A 26103-nucleotide genomic window follows, 5' to 3' on the forward strand; every position below is an offset into this window, starting at 1 on the left:
ATGAAAGTGAAAGAGGAGAGTGAAAAAGTTGGCTTAATGCTCCACATTCAGAAAACAAAGATCATGGCATCTGGTCCCATCACTTCATGGGAAATAGATGGCTAAACAGTGGAAACAGTGGCAGACTTTATTTTTTGGGTTCCAAAATCACTGCAGATGGTGACTGCAGCCATGAAATTAAAGATGCTTACTCCTTGGAAGAAAAGTTATGACCAACCTAGATAGCATATTCAAAATCTGAGACATTACTTTGCCGACTAAGGTCCATCTAGTCAAGGCTATGGTTTTCCCAGTGGTCATGTATGGATGTGAGAGTTGGACGGTGAAGAAGGCTGAGCGCCAAAGAATTGATGCTCTTGAACTGTGGTGTTGGAGAAGACTCTTGAGAGTCCCTTGGACTACAAGGAGATCCAACCAGTCCATTCTGAAGGAGATCCACCCTGGGATTTCTTTGGAAGGAATGATGCTAAAGCTGAAACTCTAGTACTTTGGCCACCTCATGCGAAGAGTTGACTCATTGGAAAAGACTCTGATGCTGGGAGGGATTGGGGGCAGGAGGAGAAGGGGACGACAGAGGATGAGCTGGCTGGATGGCATCACTGACTAAATGGACATGAGTCTGAGTGAACTCCGGGAGTTGGTGATGGACAGGGAGGCCTGGCGTGCAGTGATTCATGGGGTCACAAAGAGTCAGACACGACTGAGTGACTGAACTGAATTGAACTGAAGTTTCAAAATTATAAGTACCCATAGCTTTTATTTGTTATTTGTATTTCAACTGTTTTACAAAACTGCCATCTCTTATATTACCAAAGGGTGATTAAGCCTCTGATAAAATAATATATAGTTCCATATGAGATCAATGATTTTAACAGTGTAACTCTAGATATGGAAGAAGCAACAAGACGGAATATTTTCTAGGATCGAAAGGCTAGTAATACAGGTGGTGCAAAGAATTTTGGATACTGTTTTATGACTTAGTCCAGTAAGAGGACACCGAGCGGCCTATAAGCAATATCTCTGCCAGACTTGGGAATGAGCATTCTCAGCACAAAAGGACAAAATGGCAGCCTCAAATCACGGTCCAATTTATGACATGAAGGGACCCTGCCAACTGGAAACTGGCAACTGCCATCTACCTCTACAAAGATTAAATCATTGCCACTGCAGCTGCTGACCTTCAACATCACTGAAAGATTAGGGTGGAGATCAGGAATCAGGCACTCTGTGCTCTGGAAAAACTGGCAGAACAGGCCTTCAGAGAGTTGGACATCTTCAGGAAAAGATTTTGAGTCCCAATTCCTGCATCCTCTCATACACAGAGAAACACTAACATTGTTAAAGATGATATCTGCTTTGGCTAATAGGAAAAATATTGAAAGTCAAAATAGAGCAACTATGGTTCAGACATCCACGGAAATAATGAGGTGACACAATGGGTGTAATTTCAGACTAGTCTTTGCATTGCTAACAAGTTGAGTTTTCTGAAATGTGTCAGGCTTGGATGCCACTGGACATTATCAAACAGTATCTGCTGGCAGCTAGTAACTACAATCTTACTTTTTATAAAGCTAGGCAACTGGCTACCTGGCTATTAATCATTAAAACCAAGCAGGAGTCTATGGGGCTTTAGGGTCTTTCTTTGTCCCATTTCTTCCCAGGTGGCTCAGTGGTAAAGAATTTGCCTCCCAACGAAGGAATGAGTCAGGAAGATCCCCTGGAGGAGGAAATGGCAACCCCCTCCCGTATTCTTGCCTGGAAAATCCCATGGACAGAGGAGCCTGAAGGGCTAGAGTCTATGGGGTCACAAAGAGTCGGACACGATTGAGCAACTGAGTACACAGAGCTTTTCATAAGAAACTGCACTTCTAGAAATTGATCGTATAGGGATATTCATAACATACAAAATAACATATAATAAGGTGTTTCATTACAATCTTGCGTATAAAAGCAAAAGTGAAAATAAAGAGCCATCAAATGAGAAGCTAATTAAATATGCTATTTAAACCACAGAATATTAGGTAGCTATTCAAAAAGTGATTGAAAAAGCTCTTTATGTACAGATATGGAACAATCTCCAAAATGCTTTTGTTAACTGAACAAAATCAAGGTACCGAACCTTTGTGAAAAAGTAAAGGGTACAGGTAAAACATATTTCACTGTATAAGCAGAGAATATCTCTGGAAAAGATTAAGAAAATCATAATTTTGGTTGTCTCTAGAGAACAGAGCTAAGTAACAGGCAAGGATAAAAAGGTTTTTTTTTAATCACGTATTATTTCATACCATTTGAATTCATTACTATTCAAAAACAAAGTATAAATTTTATAGTGTTTGCCATAATAGATTCAACCTACAGTCTTACAATGGCTTTCTGGTGACTCAGCAGTAAAGCCAATACAGAAGACATGGATTTGATCCCTGGGTCGGGAAGATCCCTTGTAGAAGAAAATGGCAACCAATCCAGTATTCTTGGGAAATCCCATGGACAGAGGAGCCTGGCCAGCTACAGTCCACAGGGTCACAAAAAGACTTGGACACGATTTAGCGACTAACCAACAACATCTTACATTAACAAAATAATAAAAAGGATGTCTAGAAAAGCGGAGCTTCCACAAGCAGCATGTTGGGGGCTACTTAGGAGACAGCTGGATACTTTCTGGCTATAAGCAGGCTTTAAAAAGAAAGTATTTACATTACAATATTCTGAGAAACACACTCCACAGAGAGTCTGACTCCATATTCAAACAATGCTAAACAGTAGGCAGGTAAATTACTGTGATATTCTTGGATTTTAATAGTTTCAGCAGAAATATTTTTTAATATGATGGGAAGATATCTCTTTGGGGTACATTTTAGCCCCCAAACTAAGTTCAAGATCTGAAAGTGCTAAACAGACTAAAACATTAAAAATAAGGGGAAAACATAAACTGTTCACAATGTGATACTGCTCCACTGACCAAATCTCTACAAAGATTCCATACTGTATATGTTATAAAAATAAATAAAACTTCTTTGCAGGACATACAAAAGACCCCCTTTAATATTTGGTTCCTGACAACCTCTTCCAGCAGCCCTGACACCACACCACACTACCAAACCATAAAAATACTAACAATTTCCAAAAAGACCAACTCATCCCATGTCAAAGAGCCACTATCAACACTGTTCCGGGTTATATACCATTGCTTTTATATGAAAACTTTCACAACCTCCCACATAGTTGATTACCTCTGCCCTTGTGAGTACAGTATCATTTACTAATAATTTCTAAGTCTTAATTCCTTCATTTATAAAATAAAGTGCACTAAGTCATGACTGTTCAGGGTACTTAATAGGAGAACAAGGTAAACCATAAGCACAGCACCTGTCATAAAGGACACACTTAATACATGTCAACTCTACTCTTTTCGTGCATTCTCTCCAAAATTTCCATTCCCCAATAATCAGATAAAGGCCATGCAGATATCTGAACTTTCAAATACTTATCAGTTCAGTTGCTCAGTCGTGTCTGACTCTTTGCGACCCCATGAACTGCAGCACGTCAGGCCTCCCTGTCCATTACCAACTCCCACAGTCTTCCCAAACCCATGTCATGTCCATTGAGTCAGTGATGCCAGCCAACCATCTCATCCTCTGTCGTCCCCTTTTCCTCCTGCCCGCAATCCCTCCCAGCATCAGTGTCTTTTCAAATGAATCAGCTCTTCGTATCAGGTGGCCTAAGTATTGGAGTTTCAGCTTCAACATCAGTCCTTCCAATGAACACCTAGGACTGATTTCCTGTAGGATGGACTGGTTGGATCTCCTTGCAGTCCAAGGGACTCTCAAGTCTTCTTCCACACCACAGTTCAAAAGCATCAATTCTTCAGCTTATCACTATGATACAAATTATCCCTGTATTCATAAATGAAAGTTAGTCTGTAGAAGATTTTTCAGATTAGTGCTTATATCTATTTTTTCAATGCTTTCACTGCCTTTTTTTTTTTAAGGTAAGAAGTCGATTTATTTAGAGAGAAACATACTCCAGACAGAGTGTGAACCATCTCAAAGGCAAGACTGGCCTTGGGAAAAACATACTCCACAGACAAGAGTGTGGGTTGTCGCAGAGGGCTAATGCCCACATTTTTTTATACTTCTAAATCAGTCTCTTCTTAACGTAAAACCTTCAATTGTGGTAGAATAGAACTCTTGTAATAGATGGAGGTCAGCATGATTGAACCACTTGCTCACACCCTCTGGCTTGGGTACAAAAAACTAAGAATTATTCAAACGCACAAAACCACCATCAACTAATATGAATAATCTGTTCCCACTGAACTCACTAAAACTAACAGTAACCTACTTGAAGTAAGAGGGTATGTGTGTGTGCTCAGTCGCTCAGTAATTTTGTGACCCCACAGATGGTAGCCTGGCAGGCTCCTCTGTCCATGGAATTTCGCAGGCAAGAATACTGGAGAGGGTTGCCATTTCCTACTCCAGGCGATACTCCCAACCCATGGAATCGAACCACCTCTCTTATACTTCCTGCATTGGCAGGCAGACTCTTTACCACTGCACCACCTAGGAAGCAGTACTGGATAAAGTAGAGGCTACCATGACACTGAAAGGAAGAGGGCCAACAGTATATCTTGTCCCACCCCATTCAGAGGAAAAAAAGAACTACTTTAACCTTATCAAAACAAAGACTTGGTTAAAACAAGTTAGTCTAAAGCTGCCTGAGGCTATAAAACCCTAAAAGACACTACTGTCTTACCAACACAGTGGAAAAATAAATACTAATTATTCTTTCATCCAGTCTCTTCCATTTTATTCCCAAAGCTGTTCAAGCAATTATACACAAGAATACCCTAACAGAACAGAATGACTTTCTTCCAGTTCTATGACCCTGACAAAGGAGGATAATCTCCCTAAAAAGTCACTGCCTAACAGAAATCTTCAAATGAGGCTCTATGATCCACAAGATTAAGAACTTGTTTCTGCGTCTATAAAATGATCCACTGTAAATAGTTCATAAAGTACCTTGTAGATAAAAAATTATGACTCTGACTCCTTCGGCTAAGTATTAAGATTCTCCAAAATAACCCTCAATTCAACTTTAAAAGTGTCTCCCATCACTTCCATGAACCCAACTCAAAGCCCACTGTACCTATTACTCATTTTCCCCTACATGACTTGCACATTCCCCCTCACATATTATCTGTGCTCTCACTGCACCCTCTCAAAGACCTCAGATCACAGCTTAGGAGTCTTCCATGAAGCCTTTCCTGATCATTTTAATTAAGAGTCATCCTTTCCTTCAATTAAACTTCTCTCAATCACTTGATGAACATATGTTATTTTTATGTGTGTAAATACCATTTCCCAAGAATAACAGTAAGAAACTTGAAGCAGAAACCACATTACCATAAGAAACTGCCATTTAACAAGTTCACCAGGTAAATCAATACTCCATTCCTGGTCAAAGTAAAATTCCCTAGGTTGAGCTTATTCAGCAATAATCTACTCTCAAAACAAACACCGAGAGAAGGATATAATAAACTTAATACAAAAGCCAAGACATAATCAAAACAAGTGTGTTCTTCCCCCAAACATGAATGTAACTACAGATAATATATCAACTATATGGATACACCGTAACATTTAATCATTTCTATTAAATTTAAAACAACCTAGCAAAATAATTTTTTAACTGGGGGAATGGGAGGAACAGCAGCCAAATACATTTACTAATGTTCTACTTGGAGTAGGAAATGGCAACCCACTCCAGTATTCTTGTCTGAAAAATTCCAAGGACAGAGGAGCCTGGGGGGCTACAGTCCTGGGGGACCCTGGGGGCTACAGTCCTGGAGAACCTGGGGGGGCTACAGTCCATGGGGTGGCAAATGGTAGGACATGACCAAGCAACTGAATACACATACACAATGTTCTACTGCCCTGGATTTAAATAATACCCCCAAAGAACAAAATTATCTAGTCTAGATATACCAGATATAGACCACTATATAATAATATTTGAGATTATCATAGAGGACAGTATTTTCACCCATTTTTAAGAAATGTAAGGGGAAATGTCCTAGTTTATGTAATTTTACAACTTGTTTAGCTTCTAAAAAGCTTTCCAACCCTTTACATATCAATGCATAGAAGATACAGTAATATTTGTAGAGCACATATAAATAAACTGGAGGGGATTTGAGAATATAGCTGTAAGAGGTTTGCTTTAAAACTTCACTTAAATTTTCTTTATATAAATATAAGAAAAAAATTAGGAAAGACTTTAAGTACTAAATTTGTTTAGAACTTTCAAATATAAACTAGCTTTTCATTAACCTAATATTAAATATAATCAGGTTTTTCACTTGAAATGACTGATTTAAGGTATTTTTACAATGAGCTGTCAAAATTCTCCAGCCACCACAGAGAAGAAACACTGTGTAAGTAGATGCCAAAGTTTCTCTCATTTTTTTTCTAACTCAAAGAAACTCCCTTCTCACAATTAATTCAATTTTTATAGTAAAGGAAACATTTCAAATCAAACCTTTTCATATTAAGAATTTCTCTGGACCCAATACAAAATAAAGAGTTAAAAGTTTAAAAAAAATTTTTCTCTAGGCATACACACATGCCTCTCTTAGTTATAATACTGTTCCTTAGACTTAAAAACAAATACTGACCAAATATCACAGCACACCATTTCTAACCTTATATTTACAAGGTAAATTTTTGTTTTGAATTCATAGATTCTGTCATTACACTTTATTTTTCCACAGCCCTTACAATTTTCTACTAAGTTTTCGGGGTATTCAAAAAGTCACTTATATAATTAAGCATGTTAGGAAAATAACAGTTAACTAAATTATACTAAATTTCAAACATTCACACACATAAACACATAAAAATCTTTCTAAACTTCCCTTGTAACAGGGAAGAACAAATCTGACTCCATATTAGAGATGTTCCTTTTATATACTTTATTAATCTTTGTGCTTGGTCTCCTATGCTTAGTCATGCTAACTCCGCACTTTGGTAAAAATAAAAAAATGTTGCCTATAATCTGAAATATACAGGATAACAGATTCTCAAGGCTTCTTTGAACTTTTAGAGTATAATACCTCCTTATTCATACAGAGATAAAAAGCTGCAGAAATCCTTGTCTTATTAGAGGCTTAGAGAAATAACCTGATGTATGTGAACAGCTGCCAACATACCACTCCATCATTTTGCCTTTAAAAGTGCCTTGCTGAAACCTTTCAAGGAGTTAAGGGTTTGTGCGGCACAAGGTACCAGTCTCCTTGCATGGCCCTGCAATAAACCTTTCTCTGCTCCAAACTCAATGTTTCGGTTCATTTGGCCTCACTGCTCGGTAACACCTTCAGAAAAAAAAATCTTCCTTCAGACAGACATGAGATTAAATAGCTTGGATTTTTCTTAAATTTGCCATCTGGATAACATTATTTGGTACAAGACTCAGACATGGGTCAAACTTGCACAACAGCAAGCTATTTATTCAAATCCACCTACAGATCCATGTGATTGCTATCAAAATTCCAACAATTTTGGGGGGAGAAATGGAAAATCAATTCGAAAATTCACATGGAATCTCAAGGGACTATGAATAGCTAAAGCAATCCTGAAAAAGAACAAAGTTGGAGGTCTCACACTTCCTGATTTCAAACTTACAGTAACCAAAGCTGTGTGGCCTGACAGACATATAGACCAACTGGAATAGAAGAAAGCCTGGAAATAAACCCTGCCATATACAGTTGAATAATTTTTGACAAGGGCGCCAAAACTATTCAGTGAAAGGACAGTCTTTTCAAGAAATGGTGCTACGAAAACTGGAAATCAATTAATGAACATGGACTTTAATCTTATACCACATACAACTCAAAATAAATCAAAGACCTACATGTAAACACTAAAACTAGAAGGTGTTGACAACAAGGGAAAGAAAGGAGGAGGAAATAAAGGAAGGAAAGGTAAAAGACACTACTTAAGAAAAAGAAACATAAATGGCTACAAACAAAAAGATGCTCAACTCCACAGGGCTTAAAAAAAGAAAAGCAAATTAAAAGTACACTGAGATAAATTTCATACATTTCTAGTTGAAATGACAGAAAATCAAAATCATTTGTAAACAGCCACTTTAGAAAACAGTTCAACATTCATTTACTATATGATCCAGCGATTCTACTTCTAGGTATACACCCAAGAAAAATAAAAACATATGTCTGCACAAAGATATGTGCACATTTGTTCACAAGAGCATTATTTGTGACGGCCCAAAACTGGAAGCAAAGCATATATTCATCAACAAGAGAACAACTAAAAAAAGATTGGTTAATTCATACACACCAAAATTATTATATTAATATGAATAATCAGGAAAATGTAACCCATTTTCCAAGGAAAAGACATTCAACAGAAGATGAAATAATTCAATGTTAGAATTATCAGATAAAGCCATGAAAGCAGCTGTAACTATCACAGTGAAGTAGTAATGACTGATAATAAATAACAAAGAAACTCTAAAACTGTAAAAAGAGCAAATGGAAATAACAGAACTGAAAAATGCAATGCCAGGTACAAAAAGTTCTCCGAATGAGCAAAGCAAAATAGAGACAACAGAGGAAATAATCAGTGAACTTGAAGGCAAATCAGTAAAAATTATCCAATCTGAAAAGAGAGAGGAAAAACATTAAAAAGATAGACACAAAGAGAAAAGAACAGACCCCAGAGACTTAGGGAACAAAAAATGAAAGGTGACACAATGAAGTTTCTGAAGAGTGGGAAGGAGGAAGACGGGAGGGAAGTGGGTAGGGTAGCAGAGAGGGAGGGGAGAAACACAGAAAAAAACACAAAGAAACCTTAGGGATGTCATAATTAAACTACTAAAAATCAAAGATAAAGAAAAATCTTAAAAGCAGCCAGAGAAAAATGCCCCAATAACAGGAACAAAAAATTTAAATTGCTGCTAAGTCACTTCAGTCGTGTCCGACTCTGTGCGACCCAAGAGACGGCAGCCCACCAGGCTCCTCCGTCCCTGGGATTCTCCAGGCAAGAACACTGGAGTGGGTTGCCATTTCCTTCTCCGATGCATGAAAGTCAAAGTGAAGTCACTCAGTCGTGTCCGACTCTTCGCAACCCCATGGACTGCAGCCTACCAGGCTCCTCCGACCATGGGATTTTCCAGGCAAGAGTACTGCAGTGGGGAGCCATCACCTTCTCCTATTATGAGAAACAATGCAAGTCAAAAAACAGAAAAGTAATATTCCTCAAGTCTGAAAGAGGTACAAAAATAGTCAACCCAGAAATCTTTGAGAGTGAAAATATCCTTCAACAATGAAAGTGAAATAAAGACATTTTTCTGTAAAAGAAAACCCACTGCCATCAAACCTGAGCTAAAGAAAGTTCTTTAGGCTGAGGGGAAATGACACCAGAGGGGAAACTGTGGTATTAATGAAAAACATTAGAAATGGCAAACTGGTAAATGAGACTTTTTTCTGCTTAATTTTTGACATACTTTTGAGTATTTAAAGCAAAAATTAAATTGTCTTGTGGGGTTATATTACCACCTATGATAACTATACCATAGAAGGACAGTAAGGTATAGGGAATGGCAAGAGAGTTAGTATTCATAAATCTACCGAGATGCAAGGGTTCTACTGTGCATAAAGTTTTAAATTATTCACTCTAAGTAAAAAATAAAATGGCATACCCAAATCCAACTATACTAATTGTTACATTAAATGTAATAGACTATATTCTCCAATTAAAGGGGATAGACAATCAGAATAGATGAAAGAAAAAGGAAGAGAAGAAAAGAAGAAAGAGAGAGAGAGGGAGCCCCAAGGATATATTGTCTGCATGGTACACACTTTAAAAAGATGGATGGAGGGCAAATAGTAGGCATAAGTCTGAAGTGGCTATATTAACATCAAATGAAACTTTTAAGAAAAAGAGTAATACCAAAGATAGAGAAGTTTTATGATAATATAGTGATAAATTCATCAAGAAGACGTAACAGTCTTAAATGTATGTGCCTATTAACAGTTAAATGTCAAGCATGGATTAGCAGGGGCTTCCCTTGTGGCTCAGCTGGCAAAGAATATACCTGCAATGGGGGAGACCTAAGATTGATCCCTGAATTGGGATGATCCCCTGGAGAAGGGCAAGACTACTCACTCCAGTATTCTGGCCTGGAGAATTCCATGGACTGTGTACACAGTCCATGGGGTCACAAAGAGTTGGACACAACTGAGCGACTTGCACACACATACATGGATTAACAGTACAAAAAACCAAGGCTCTGCTTTTCAGAACACCTCAATGAATTTCACTGGTTTGAAGACTACTCCTCAACAAGCTATGTATGATCTGATGCCTATTTACCTTCTCAGACTCATCTAGATACCCACAGTTCTCTTTCTTAATCCTCATCTCCTGCAATACACTCTGTTATGTCTGAAGCAGAAAGAATAACTATTATAAAGTCTTGAAAACTGTATTTGGGAACAGAAACATAAATCCTAGCACTTATAAATGCTCTATCCTCTTTTCATTGTTGTTTTTGTTTTATCCTAATCATTTCTTTCTTCAAAGGTCCTTTTCAAATCTTCCATTTTCATCAGTCCTTTTGGAAACATTTGATTTTCACAGCATGATTCCCAGGCAAATTAGTAAGAGTCCTAAAGCCTTCCAACTTGCTATTTCTTAATAAATGGTGTGTGTGTATGTATGTGCCTGTGCATGTACATGAATATGTATTTTAGTATTAATTACATTACACTGTTACTTTACAATGTCTCAAAAATACTTTCAAACCTAGTTCTAAACAGGGAAAAATACATGTTGTGAATACCCTGATATTTTCATGTCAAGTATTTTTGTCAACTGTAAACAAAAATTTACACATACATGTAGAGTAGAAATAAAATTACACATCAAGAATAATTCTATTATATAGTGCTAGAATATACATACACGGTTTCTTTTGAAAGTCTACAGAAGAAATAGTAAAGTCTGATTACTTACATCCTGCTATTTGCAGGATGTCAGAATTTTGTTTTTCAAAATAACACTTGTCTTAAATAGTCCTAACCATACACATAAATTATTTTTAAAAGAATTTCTGAATAAGTAACACTAGCACATGATAAAAATTTTAATAAATAAAACAGGAAGTACTAAAGTTAGTATCTCTACCACACAAAAAGCTTCCCTACGAGGCTGATCTACTAACCAGTCTGTTGTGACCCCTAGAGTCAATCATTTATGTATTCCAGAGATAATTCGCACACAGACAGGCATATAAATTAAATTACTTTAATTTAAAACGTCACTGGGTTACCTGGGTAGTGAAATCATGACTCTTCTTTAAGCTTTCCTATACTTAGAAAAAGAAAGTGTCATTTCAAATGGTTTTTAAAGAGACCATAAAATAAAAAAGTCAAAGCTACACTAAGTTTATGAAATTGACAAGGGCAATATAATACTCAGAAAAATTAAACCAAATTTTTTCCTTTGTGGCCCAGGGAAGCAAGTTAAATATACAGAAAAATCTCCCTGGACTGTGGTAGCTATGAGAAAAAATCTACAATGCTGGTTTTGAGCAGCAAGGTTAGAAATTGCTTTTGAGAAAGGAATATAATAAAAGAGAGTTCAAAAGCACTTCTGAAATTATATCAAAGTGACTAGAAGAACAGTAGTGGTAATGTAATCAAGTCAGGAGTGAGGGAAGACCTGGACTGATAGAAATGAACAGCAAAAAAAAAAAGAATTTTATACAGAAAATGGTTAATTTATTGTAGTCCTAAATGCTTCTGGGCAGGGGAAAAGTGGGCTTGAGGAGAGTCATTTATAATGTTCTCTTATTCTTAAAAAACAAAGAGATGAAACAAATATAAAATTTTACCAGGTAATGATTCTGATAAATAGGGGTACATGTTATATTATTCACTATATCTTTCTAAAAGGAATAAATTTATTTATGAAAGAATATTTTTAAACAGTGAAATCAGTGATGCTTGTAAATAAAAGCAATAGCACCCCACATGTTGGGTATTACTTTTAATTCTACAAATTCATGTTTCCTTATTAAAAACACAAGTTGACAAAAAGTACTTTTTTTTACTTAATACAATGGTTCATTTTTCTTTTTGTTTTGAAAAACATATCACAGGAAAAACTACTTAAAGATCTCAATTAGTTGCTGATATTAAACCATTAAATGAGAATATTAAAGAGAATCTTTGAAAAAAATCACATTTCAAAAATGAAATGGATAGAAAGCTAGAACAAAAATCATTCCAGAAAAGAATAAATTGAACTTATTATACTAAGTATGGTGTACTTGACTCTATAGACTACATAAGGGAAAAACAGCAGTAGAGTTTTAACTGTAAATGTTTCAACAATTATAAACCATACAACAAAACAAATAAAATACCCTAGACCCTAGAACTTTATCAGCTTCCACCTTTAATATGTTATAAAAACAAAGTAAAGCATACACAGAGAAATTTTTACAAAATAAACAAATGATTTTCAAGTTTTAAATGAAAAAAGAGGTATACAAATGAATCCCAATGTCAAATTTCATAATACCTCAATTCTCAGCTTAGCTATGGTTTTCTTTATACTTGTAGTGTTAAGGCATTTTCAGAACAAGAAGGTAATATCTAGTTAATCGGGAATGTTAGCTATAAAGACAACTACCGACTGTTTAAAGAGCATTTCCAGTCTCCTCCAATGCTCTTCTCACTACATGAAAGTCACTATTTAACCTGACACAAAAACACGTACAAGACCATTGATTGGAGGAATCTGGACTCCTAAATATCAACAGAAATATTCTTTCAATTCTTCTAGAGCTAAAACTTAATACTTTTACACTAGCAGGGAGGTAAGAACACAGACCATAGAATCAAAAAGTCATGAGTGAAATGTCCACCATTTACTGTCTTATGATCATAAACTTCACTCCTAAGACTGTATTCCTAATACACATTGCAAACGTGTATTAAGTCTAACACAAAATGTGTATTAAGTCTAAATGTGTATTGAGTCTAATACAAAAATTATTTTTATAGTCCTAGATTCTAAGGCTAGTTTTACTCTTCAGTTCAGTTCAGTCGTTCAGTCGTGTCCGACTCTTTGCGACCCCATGAATCACAGCACGCCAGGCCTCCCTGTCCATCACCAACTCCCAGAGTTCACTCAGACTCACGTCCATCGAGTCAGTGATGCCATCCAGCCATCTCATCCTCTGTCGTCCCCTTCTCCTCCTGCCCCCAATCCCTCCCAGCAGCAGAGTCTTTTCCAATGAGTCAACTCTTCGCATGAGGTGGCCAAAGTACTGGAGTTTCAGCTTCAGCATCATTCCTTCCAAAGAAATCCCAGGGCGGATCTCCTTCAGAATGGACTGGTTGTATCTCCTTGCAGTCCAAGGGACTCTCCAGAGTCTTCTCCGACACCACAGTTCAAAAGCATCAATTTTTCAGTGCTCAGCCTTCTTCACAGTCCAACTCTCACATCCATACATGACCACTGGAAAAACCAAAGCCTTGACTAGACGGACCTTAGTCGGCAAAGTAATGTCTCTGCTTTTGAATATGCTATCTAGGTTGGTCATAACTTTTCTTCCAAGAGTAAGCGTCTTTTTACTCTTAGGTTCAACCATTTCATGTCTGTGTTTTATGCCATCATTAATGAGAAAGGAATTTTTAAATGCATCAATTATTTATCTTCAAATTACAGCTTAACAAATATGCTCATCTTCATTTTAAAGTTATACGTAATTAGACATCATTTCCTTAATTGAGCTGTCCTGTATTAACCAACAATTTTTAGTTTTATTATGTTAAATACAATATATGTCCTTATAATATTTGTGAGGCTAAATGAATAATTCTATGCTATGTAATTTACATGTGTTTCTGGTTAGTAAAATCAATGAACTGGTCACAAAGACCTCCCTATATATTTCATATTTGTTCAAAATTAGCAGTTCTGGGACATTCCTGGCAATCCAATGGTTAAGAATTCAGCTTGCAATGCAGGGTACTTGGGGTTAGATCCCTGATCAGGGAATTAAGACCCCAGATGCAGAGGGCAACTCTGCCTGTACACTGCAACTAGAGGAACCCTCTTGGGGCCGTAACTAGGGAAAGCCTGTGCCCTGCAAGGAACCCCAGCACAGTCCTGCCTCGCTCACCAAAAAATACAGTTCTAAAGTAGAAATTTAGGACTTCCCTGGTTGTACAGTGGATAGGAGTCCACCTGCCAATGCAGGGGACACCACTTAGATCCCTGGTCCAGAAGGAGTCAACATGCCGCAGGCAACATAAGCCCATGCACCACAACTACTGAGCCCACGTTCTAGAGCACGCCAGCCCCAACTGTTGAAGCCCATGTGCCTAGAGCCTGTGCTCTGCAACAAGAGAAGCCACCGCAGTGAGAAGCCTGCCACCGCGATGGAGTAGCCCCCACTCGCCGCAACTAGGAAAGTTTGCAAGTAGCAACGATGACCCAGCGAAACCATATATAAACACATAGTATCCTTTAAGTTTTTTTAATAAATAAATAAAAGTAGAAATTTACTTTTCTAAATACATAACTTAAACTTTGAACACTATTCACAAAACTGGGTGAACAATTTAACTATCCCTGGTGAATATATCCCAAGTTAGGGTAGTACAGCAGTGGGCCCTGGAGTCAGACTGCCACAGGGCTCAATTCTAGACTACTACTTAACTGAGCAAGTTACTTAAGCTCACCATACCTCACATTCCTCATCTTTAAAAAGATAATTATAAATAGTACTCATTTAGCAAGGTTTCTGAAACTGTTATAAAAAGTTATCTCAGAAATAAAACCCTTACAAGGGCCCTGAAAGACATTTCTCAACTCTGGACCTCTGTTTAATTTGTAAATAAAGAGTGGATTAAATTATTTTTCAAAGTCTTTTTCAGCTCCAAAACTCTGTGAGTAATTAGGCACTTTTCTTAATTCACTAAAATGTAAGTGAAGTGTTACAAATACACATTAAATACTATTTTTATAGCCTCAAAGTAACCTAATTTTTTAAACGTTTATAGCAGAAGAAAAAGTGCGCTGTATTTAATTATACTCAACTCTAAAACTTTAAGTAGGCAAACATTTGTGTTTTATCATAGACCAATATTAAAAACATAGTTTATATTTTTAGACAGCTTCCAAACCAACTCTAAACTGTAAGGTATTTTGCATCCTGGTTCCCCTTTTGAAGACGTACCCTCCTTCTAGCAACTTTTCATTCACACTAATTACTACAACCGAAAAAGTGTTAAAAGACATTCTTCTCAAAAGTATCACACTTTCACAAAGGGCAAGAAGCCTTCAAGGAGAATGTTTAAAGATAAAACGCTCAGCACTGGAACAAATGAAGAAAATATTCTTTGAGGTATGGCTTATAAGTAGGAAGAAGAGAAGGAGTAAGAGTGAAAAAGAGTACGTAATCAGATATATTCAAGGCTGTTCTCTTCCTGGTTGCAAGGAATATATAAGAATGACTTGTGTTTAAATGAACAGTTTGGGAAGCTTTTGAAAGAAAATTATTTAAATTCCATAAAATTTTGTCCTTTGAAAAAAATTAAGATACTATTTGTCTTTCTTCACTGGTATTAATCAGTTATGCAGGCACATTTTATATATTTTATGATACAAAGGCACACATAAAGATATAAAGCACTTTCTTGGCAGTGCTAGTGGCGAAGAATCAGTCTGCCAATGCAGTAGCCACAACAGATGCGGGTTCGATCCCTATGTCGGGAAGATCCCCTGGAGTAGGAAATGGCAACCTGCTCCAGTATTCTTGCCTGGAAAATTCTGTGGACAGAGGAGCCTGGCGAGCTACAAGCCCATGATGCTGCAGTCAGACACAACTGAGTGACCAAGCACAAAACATAAAACAAGCAACACACAAAATAGTATTAATGGGTACCACACTTAAGAACCAAATTTAAAACATTAATCCAATAACATCACCCTATCTTGCACCATTCCTTAATAACTCATGAATTATTAAGCTCTTGGTAAGCTAGAAAGCATCTTAATGTAATGCTATTATTACTTAACTGCTTTGCTCTTACCTCTATGTTAGTGTCTATTATAGACCACAGTATCATAAAAGAGGCTACAAGTTCCTAAAGAACTGCAAGTGAGCATTCCAATGCTTTTATTACAAGGGAATTTTATTTCAGAAAATATATTGCCTAAAGAAACATTTTAACCATCCCTCAGACTAGAGCATTCTGGACTAGGAGAAACACTGTGGAGTAAAATTTAACCCACCTTGAGCTAAACTATTCTAAGCACTTTGCCTCTTAAGAAGTGGGATGAGATCACTCACCATGTCTAGCCACAGAGCTTCTTATTCTTTTTGTGATGTTCAAGAAGCCAGACCACATATCCAAGATTTTTTTTTAAAAAAAGAAAAATATTCAAGCTTTCTGTTCTCTCTTTGTCATCTTATTAGCTTCAATTTAAAAATTATAATGGTGACTGCCAAATCCCCACCTTCATTCCTAAAGTTCCTATATCTCTAACTTCTCTTGGAACATTTCCAATTATGGCTCACAAATGCAAATTTCAACCTTACTCAGCTTCTTAAAACCAACTCCTTCATGTCCCACTCCAAACTCACAATCTGGAATATTCATTGATTCCTATTACAATACACCAGAAACAAATGCCAAGCCCTAACTATACCTCCATCTTTCAAATCAACAAAAATATTGTGACTGAGCAAAAAACTATGGTAGACAAAGCCTGCTGGAAATAAGAAGCATAAGACAATGTGTTCCTTTTCTTAAGAACGTTTCAATTCAATAAAAAGAGAGAGCTAACTGATAATTAAAAGACGCTTGCTTACTCCTTGGAAGAAAATTTATGACCAACCTAGATAGCATATTCAAAAGCAGAGACATTACTCTGTCAACAAAGGTCCGTCTAGTCAAGGCTATGGTCTTTCCAGTGGTCATGTATGGATGTGAGAGTTAGACGGTGAAGAAAGCTGGGTGCTTAAGAATTGATGCTTTTGAACTGTGGTGTCGGAGAAGACTCTGGAGAGTCCCTTGGACTGCAAGGAGATACAACCAGTCCATTCTGAAGGAGATCAGCCCTGGGATTTCTTTGGAAGGAATGATGCTGAAGCTGAAACTCCAGTACTTTGGCCACCTCATGCGAAGAGCTGACTCATTGGAAAAGACTCTGATGCTGGGAGGGATTGGGGGCAGGAGGAGAAAGGGACGACAGAGGATGAGATGGCTGGATGGCATCAATGACTCGATGGACGTGAGTCTGAGTGAACTCTGGGAGTTGGTGATGGACAGGGAGGCCTGGCGTGCTGTGATTCATGGGGTCGCAAAGAGTCGGACACGACTGAGCGACTGAACTGAACTGATAACTGTAATGATCACAATGTATTGAACTCTTACTATATGCCAAGCACTGGGTTGACCCATCTTCATGCATTATCTCAAAAAACAAAAACCCCATAAGATACTATGATCTCTAAGTGACAAAAACAGTATCTGTACAATCTGAAGTGTACAAGGTCACACAGCTAGAAAATGGTAGAGCTTGAACTCAAAAATAGCTCTGACTCAAAGCCCTTGCTAACCATAAATAAAACATACAAAACAATGTAACTGCCAAAAGAAAGGTACAAAAGCAGCAACTTTTCCCAAATTGATCTCTTCTCCATTCCCACTGCCAACACCCTATTTCAGAATTCCTGCAAAGCAGGTACTGAGAGGAGTGCTTAAAAATCACACAGGGAGCCCATTTAAATAAATGTGCCTAGGCCCAACCCATAAGATTCTGAACCACTGGGCACAAGGTGTTTCTGATGCACTTTTTAAAAACCATATCCCTAATTATTGCTCATTCACTCATTCATTCATTCATTCATTCAACAAGGATTCAGGTTCCTACTATGTAGCAAGTCCAGTAAGTTCACCCCAAATATCTCTACACCTGGTCCAACTAAATTCCATTCCAAAAATACTCTAAAAACCCTATTTTCAACATTCACTTATCTGTGTACTAGATTATGTCGTCCTATCAAGTAAAATGATTTTGATCAAAGCTTTCCTGCCATATAATGAACACCTGATACACAAGAAGAGCTCAGTGAATGTCCGCACCTTTTCGCGTTACATGATCTAGATCTGGACTGTCATTACAGATTTCAATCCATAAGGTAGGGGAAGTGGTGCAACATATGCCAAGAGGGCTAAACACAGACAGCTCCCCCCTCCCCACGACATATGCTTTTCCTTTCCCTGCCTCAATCCAAATCCTTAAAGGAAGAATTTATACCCTATCTTCACTGCAAGTTCCTTGACTAATCCTAACCACAATAATTCTTCTTTCCTTACTAACCTACAGGACAGGAATTACTACTGCCAGAAAAGGAAATATCTTAACATTTGATTAAGTACAGTCTTATACATCCTCTAAATTCCTTTTTTAAAAAATATCTATTTACTTATGGCTGTCAGGTCTTAACTATGGCACAAGGCATGTGGGATCTTTGTTCCCCAACTAGGGTTAGAAACCCAAATGCTCTGCACTAGAAGGCAGATTCTTAACCACTGGACCACCAACAAAGCTCCTCTAATTTCTTTTTAATGATTTTTCACTCTTCTCTCATTAAGATTCTTGAGAGCTGATTGTACTACATTTTCGTTATAATTCCAAGAGTTTCTGACCTGGTAAGTATTTAAGTGTTAGTTGCTCAGTCATGTCAGATCTTTGTAACCCTATGGACTATAGACCGCCATGCTCCTGGTCCATAGGATCCTCCCGGGAAGAATACTGAACTTGGGTCTCCTGCACTTCAAGCAGATTCTTTACCACTGAGCCACCAGGAAAGCCTCCTGCTAAGTATATAGTTAGCCTTGATATGACAACACCACTTTTTCCACCTGTGCAAGTAATTCTTAAGTTACACTGCTTTCTGCCTTTTTAACAACATATATTTCTCTTTTAAAAAATATCAAAATGATTCAAAATTGTCAAAAGCTCATCCTCTATGTAAGGAGACTTACATAGTACAGTGTCTCTACCACAGGTATTTGCTACAATACCTTGAGTCAAGTAGTTTAACGTCTCTAAACCTACATTTTCCAGTCTAAAAACGGAGGTAATAATTCTCAAGCCAATATGAAAAGTAAAGGAGATAACACAGAACAGTTAGCACAGCGCTTGACACGTAATTCTTGGTAAATGTTAGCTGTTAGTATTTCCTGATAAAACCTGGGGCGTAAATTTTTTCTAGAGATTAAATTTAATCATTTCTAAAAGTGACAAAACAATTAAGTCAGGGAATCCACATATCCAGAAAAAGAAAAATCTAAAGTAATTCAGATTTGCACAGAAAGATTTCTCTAATTAGTAAGGCTGCTGCTGCTGCTGCTGCTGCTAAGTCGCTTCAGTCGTATCTGACTCTGTGCAACCCCATAGATGGCTGCCCACCAGGCTCCCCCGTCCCTGGGATTCTCCAGGCAAGAACACTGGAGTGGGCTGCCATTTCCTTCTCCAATGCATGAAAGTGAAAAGTGAAAGTGAAGTCGCTCAATCGTGTCCGACTCTTAGCGACCCCATGGACTGCAGCCTACCAGGCTCCTCCATCCATGGGATTTTCCAGGCAAGAGTACTGGAGTGGGGTGCCACTGCCTTCTCCGAATTAGTAGGGCTAGGATTTTTTAAATAAGATTACTTTAAGAAAGAATAAAGTTAACTTTACTAATACAAATAATCAACGTACACAGTTCCTAAGAAGAGTCCCCACAGTATTAACAGAGAGAACATGGGGCTTAAATACCAAAAAAATAATAATAATAAACTTATATACAAATAGCAACTCTCACACTTAACTACATGATATCAAAAAGTAAATTCTCTATTCTATTTTCTCACTTGTAAGATGAGGTAAAAATAGCTATCACAAGATTAAATAAGTTAAGTAAAAAGCCTGACCAACAGATCCTCCACTAGTGGATCTTTCCCTTCTGTGCTTAAAAGTAAAATTTCCAAACTCTTTAACAATAAGGCTGAAAAGTTCATTAGATACAACATATACCCAATCCAAAGTCAATATTCCAACACAAAATTGGCAGGCAGAAGAAGACTGGAAGGAAAGGAAAGAAAAGATTTTAGACAAGACCAAGTAAGAATCTGACTTTTCAACAGGAGCATGTCTGTTATGTTTACTGCAAACAGCATGCAAAACAAGACCCATGAAGTAGTAAGACTTTTAATGAATGTTTTGGTAACAACTAGATACTGTGACTGCTTCTGCTCTTCAAGACAACTGGAAAAATAGCGTTATTATTACATACTACATACAGAATTTATGTAAGAAACACGGACTTCCCAATTATATTTTCTTCCACCCACTCAGCTCTTCCTCACTGCTCTCAAACATGAACACTAGCTAGAATGTGACTACAAGACGAACCACCAACTCCAACAAAATACTTGTGCTTACATTTCAAGATGACCAAGAAGTTTAACTCAACTAGGAAAACTGCTTAATTGATTCTAAATCCAAATATATCCAAGAGCTCTAGGATATATGTACAATAATACTATAACAACTCTGCCAATGGAAATAATTTACCAACACAGTATTTATTAGGGAAAAAAAAGGAAAGACATTAAAGGGGAAAGAAATTTCACAATGCACAGCTCTGCAAACAAGCTATAACAAAATAAAAGCATGTAAGCAGTTCCTCTATATGGCTTGAATGCTGAAGAATTCTGGGGGAAAATATGCAAAAGATAACTTAGGATAGTCTTAACTTTACAAGTATTACAATACCTTTTAAATGCTTAAAAAAAAGTTTTCCTCACCACTGGTAGCCCATTTGAGTCTGCACCTTAGTTCGTAAGCAACCCACTCTACCAATAATAATCTGTTCCCAAATTTTATTTTACATTACTATTCCAATACAGATTCCACCCAAAAGTATGTAGACATGGTATCAATATGAAAGAAGTATTTTTTTCTAAATTCTCTTTAAAAGGCATTACTTTCTTCTATGATCTGTGCTTAGGTGATTCTTTATCTTATGCTGAAATAAAGGATCACTGGAGGATCTCTAAATTTGGGGATTAAACGTCACTGTTTCCTAACTTTTACAACTTTTGTTACCTAAGCCCACCAAATTTCATAGATGGCCACTCTTTTCATCACCTTTTGCTTATCTTATATAATGAAATGGAATAAGTATCTGAACTCACTGTAATTTTTCACTTATGTAAATGGGTAATTGTGGTTGATGAATGCATTCTCTAAAGTACAAAAGAACACACACATTGTAGGTGCATAATTTGCATCTGGAAAACTACAGTACTCTGGAACATAAAACTCTCTATTAAGGGCTTATTTACATGTGTTTATCAAAGGTCCAATTTCAATGAGCTATCTTCTATATGCTATTAAAGTTGAAGGTGTAACTTTCCAGGATTTGTACTAATAGGCAACAAGAAAGACCAAAATGCCTTCTGAAAACCACAATAAGTGTATATCTGGAACTTCCCTGATGGTTAACACTCTGAGTTTCCACTGCAGGGAGCAAGAGTTCGCTCCCTGCTCAGGGAACTAACATCTCACATTCCGCATGGGCAATCAAATTAAAAATAAACAAATAAATAAACGGATCTCTAAAGGTGGAATTTCAGACAGTGACAGATGGTAAAAGAAAGTAAGAAGAATTCTTAGATCAGTTTCATTTAAATCATGACTGTCCAGCTAACACAAACCTCTCCCTATGAGATAAAACTAATGTAGTAATATAATCAATAACTGATCATTAAAGCAAAAATATCCTAAGTATAAGGGGCTTCCCAGGTGGCTCACTGGTAAAGAATCTGTCTACCAATGCAGGAGACACAGGTTCGATCCCTGGGTGGGGAAAATCCCCTGGAGTATAAAACGGCAACTCACTCCAGTATTCTTGTCTGGAAAATTCCATGGACAGAGGATCCTGGCAGGCTACAGTCCACCGGGCCGCAAGCAGTCGGACACAGCTCAACAACCAAGACTGGGCAGCATCCTAAGTACGGACTGAACCCCTCTCCCCCACACCTCATGGTAACTCAGTCTGTGTTTTAAATTCAAGGCTGCCCTATCAGAAAGACACTTAAGGATAGTTAACCTCAAAGAAATACCCAGCATACTAATTCAAATGTAACCAAGATTTCAAAAGGGAAAAAATTAAATGAGAAAAAGTTAACACCTTACTTAAGATATTACCATTAGGGCAACAATTATCTACACTAATTTTATCGACAAGGCAATAATTACTAAAGCACAGAATATTAACTATGTAGCAATATTTTTCACTGTAACAAAACATACTTGAAAATTCTTTCTCAGTCAAGCTGCCAAATCTAATTTTAAAACTGACCCTAAACATAAACCTACTCCCCAACTGGAATAAGAAGGAAGGCGCGAAAAAAAAATACTGATTCAAGGAAATAAAACTGGATTAAGAAAAATAATCAGCCATCCATCAAAAATCTACATAAAAGTTTCATGGCTAAACGACACTGGTTTATTACTATATTAATAAATCGGTTATTTCCTTCTGCACGGCTGGGATTTTACAAACTGCCACACTTTCATAAAGGTATGATCATGAGGAATATAGAGAAATTTCACACAGAACAAACTTGAGTGAGTATACCATCCTTTAAGTAACGATAGTTCGCTAAAGAGTAAAAAGGGAAGGGAAAGGCTGACAATCTACTTCTCACGACCCCCTCCAAAACTGGGGGAATTGGAGAAGTAATCATGTATCAGCACAGCATTCACAAGCACAAGAAAACACTTCCAATAGCGAAACATAAAGCAGTCACTCTGCATTAAAACACAGGCAATATTTTCTACCATAGTATAAAGTGTGCTATAAACGCCTATTAATACAAAAGGAACGACCACTTCCACACCGTTATATACTTTAGTAAACTACACTGCAGATCCATAATAACTCCTTGAAAAGCAAGTACCTCCCTTTACAACTCTATTACCTTCCTTCTCTCCTTAAGACACGGTCACAGAATGAACCTATACAACTTAATTTTCCTGGGTGCTTCCCTTCCTTCCTCTCAGTGCAACGCAAATATACTTTTTAAGTTCACAGAAATTCATACCTAGCACCAGTACCTCAGCCTATTTGAAAACTGCTTGACTTTGAAAGTTCTAATAAGATGTGTTCAGGTTGGAAACGAAAAACTACCTTATAAGGGTATAAAAGACTGAAAGCAGGAAGCGGCTTTGACAAAACTAAGGAAGTTGCAGCGCGCTTGCTCACTGGGGGACTTTTTTGAGGCAAGAGAAGTAACACATGACATCTTTCTCTCAAATTAAAATGTGAGTTGGTTGGCCGGTAGGAACGTAGTGGGAGATGGAAAAGACCGGGAGTCGTAAAAGGAAGAGGAGGTGGGTGGTCCAATGAAAGCCCCGATCTAGGTTCCCATTTTCAGGGTCCGATTCTTCCCCTTCCCCTCCCACACCCCGGGTAGAATGTTGTCACAGCAATCTTGCAAAACCTACAAGGAGCGCTTCTCTTTTCTCGCTCCTTTGCCCGGCCAGTCCCCGCGCTCCATTCCCCCAGGTCTCCAAACCTACGGGCAGGAAAGGGCACCGGGCAAAGGAGGGTCGGCTGTGCGGGGCTCGAAGACCACCCCCACGCGACCGCGGGCCCCGGGGAGGCGACCGTCCCCGCAGCCCCTCGGGCGGCGCTGCCCACCGCGGTGGGGGAAGGGCCGGGAGGGGTGGCGCGGAGGAAGCCGCTCCCCGGGGGTTTCTGGGCCCCGCGCCGCCGCCCGGCTCCCAGAGGGTGAAGCGCGGGGGATGAGGGAGGCCCTGACTGCGGGCCCCACCCCTCGCCACCCGGCGCGGCCCGGGCTGACACAGCCGGCGGCAGCACCTTGCCGCTCCATTCATCTCCCGGCCTCCTCCCGGCCCCGCCATTTTCCTGCCTCCGCCTCAGTTTCCCCACCCCCGCCCATCAGCCCCCTTACCCCGTGCCACAGTCCACCACACAGGCCGGCAGCCGTCCCGCCATCTTCCTCCTCGCCTGCTGCTGCTGCTGCCGCCGTCTGCTCCGTGCCGGTTGGGGCCAGGGATGGGCGGCGGGAGGTAGAAGCTATCTGACCATCCACGGCCGGGCCACCCTCTCCGTCTGGGGGGGAGCCGGGAAGCCGAAGCAGTAGCGAGAGAGAAGCAGGCTCGGTCAGCGGCTACCACTTCCGCAACCCGGGCAGGCAGGCAGTCCCCGCCCTGCCCCGCCGCGGCCTCCTCCCCCTCTCTCTCCCCTCCTCCTCACTCCTGCCCCCACCCTACAACTTCTTCCCCTCACACCGCCTTTCCCCGGGAAGCCAAGATGGCCGCCAGTGCCGACGCCCCGGCCAGGACAGGCCTAGGCCTCGAGCGCTCCCCCTTCCGGCTCCGAGCGGGCGGGGCGAGAGAGCATGCGCACTGAGGAGCGCCGCCGGCTGCCGCTCCCATTCCGAAGGTGAGATAGTCCACTTCGGGTGTTCTCCAGGTAGGGTTGGGTAGGTCTGCCCGAGTCTCCAATTCTCCTTCTGAAGCTGGAAGGGGTTTTTCGTTGCAATTACTTCTGTGCTAGGTTGAGGAAGCGATGGAATCGCATTCCACAGCCACAACTATCTTCCGGTGCTCCGACGAAAACGGCCTAATTGAAAACCTTGTCAGCGGCACCCATCCGATTTTATATCTTGAGCGGCTCCTTTTCTGGTTGGAAAAGAGCTATATCAGACGGAGGGTGAGCCGTTGGAGGAGAGAGGAACAAAGGCTTGCACCGTGGCTCCTCTGCCTTGGTACTGTTTTTTTTTTTTTTTCTTCAGTTACACTTACGCATTGTTACAACGTGGCACATTACAAGTGTTACTACAAGGGTTAGATTGTAGGCCGCCCCGAGGGCAGGCCTGTGCCCACGAGGAAGGCACACCTCACAGGAATGTACAGGTAAATCCCTTACACAAATAAGCCTTTGGTGGCTTTGAATGAGGAGGAAAAAGTACTCTCCGGGGTAGTTTTAGATTGTACTATTCTACTTCCAGGATGAAACCACGGATTAAGGACCAAACTTTTTAATTAAAAAAAATTAAAAACTAGAAAGCCTAGAACAATGACATTTAAACTTCTCAAAGTGTGCATCAGAATTCCGTGGAAGGCTTGTTAAAGCACAGACTGCTGGGCTACATCCCTTGAGTTGTCTGATTAGGTGGTCTGGAGTGGGGCCTAGTAATTTGCATTTCTACCCAGTTCCTAGGTGTTGGTCTGGGACCTCCCCCCAGTAGCTTTTTTCTCTTCTTGTTTATCTTCTGATAAACCATGTGGATTCACTTATAGGTGACTGAAATAATATTTTTCCTAAGAAAGGATGTCTAATTGCTCCAGAAGATAACATAGAGTGGTGTTAGACCAGCCTGGGCAATGGAATTTAAGCTTTTCATTCATTTGGCAAATAAGAATTGCTCACCCATTCTATTAGGGCAGGGACTATGCTGACCATTAATATTCAGTAGGCACAAAATGAACAAGTTCTCTGCACTGCCGGGTTTACAGTTTAGTGGCGAAACATACAAACTGTATTAAGAGCAATAGAAATTATAATGCAGAGGGCGCTGAGAAATGGGGAGGAGAGGTGAGTGAATAGGAGGGAAACAAAAGTTAGGAGAGACTTCTCTGACAAAAGTGAAAGTCTCTCAGTTATGCCCGACTCTTTGTGACCCCATGGACTATACAGTTCATAGAATTTTCTAGACCAGGATACTGGAGGGAATAGCCTTTCCCTTCTCCAGGGTATCTTCCCAACCCAGGGTCTCCTGCGTTGCAGGCGGATTTTTTTTACCAGCTGAGCCAGAAGGGAAGCCCAAGAATGCTGGAGTGGGTAGCCTATCCCTTCTCCAGTGGATCTTCGTGACCCAGAAATGAAACTGGGGTCTCCTGCATTGCAGGCTAGTTCTTTACCAACTGAGCTATCGGGGAAGCATTTAAAAACTGAGGGCTGGAAGATGATAG

General features: G+C 39.1%; 1 protein-coding gene across 1 annotated transcript in view; it reads right to left on the reverse strand.

The window, feature by feature from the left end:
• Window positions 1–24507, reverse strand: part of ACTR3 (ARP3 actin related protein 3 homolog) — a 53273-nt gene extending 28766 nt beyond the window's left edge. The window contains exon 1 of the mRNA XM_018062016.1: window positions 24078–24507. Within this exon, the coding sequence (XP_017917505.1) occupies window positions 24078–24121 (44 nt within the window). The 5' untranslated portion in view covers window positions 24122–24507. The remainder of the gene's footprint in view (window positions 1–24077) is intronic.

The sequence above is a fragment of the Capra hircus genome, chromosome 2 (assembly GCF_001704415.2).
Source record: "Capra hircus breed San Clemente chromosome 2, ASM170441v1, whole genome shotgun sequence".
Lineage (NCBI taxonomy): Eukaryota > Metazoa > Chordata > Mammalia > Artiodactyla > Bovidae > Capra > Capra hircus.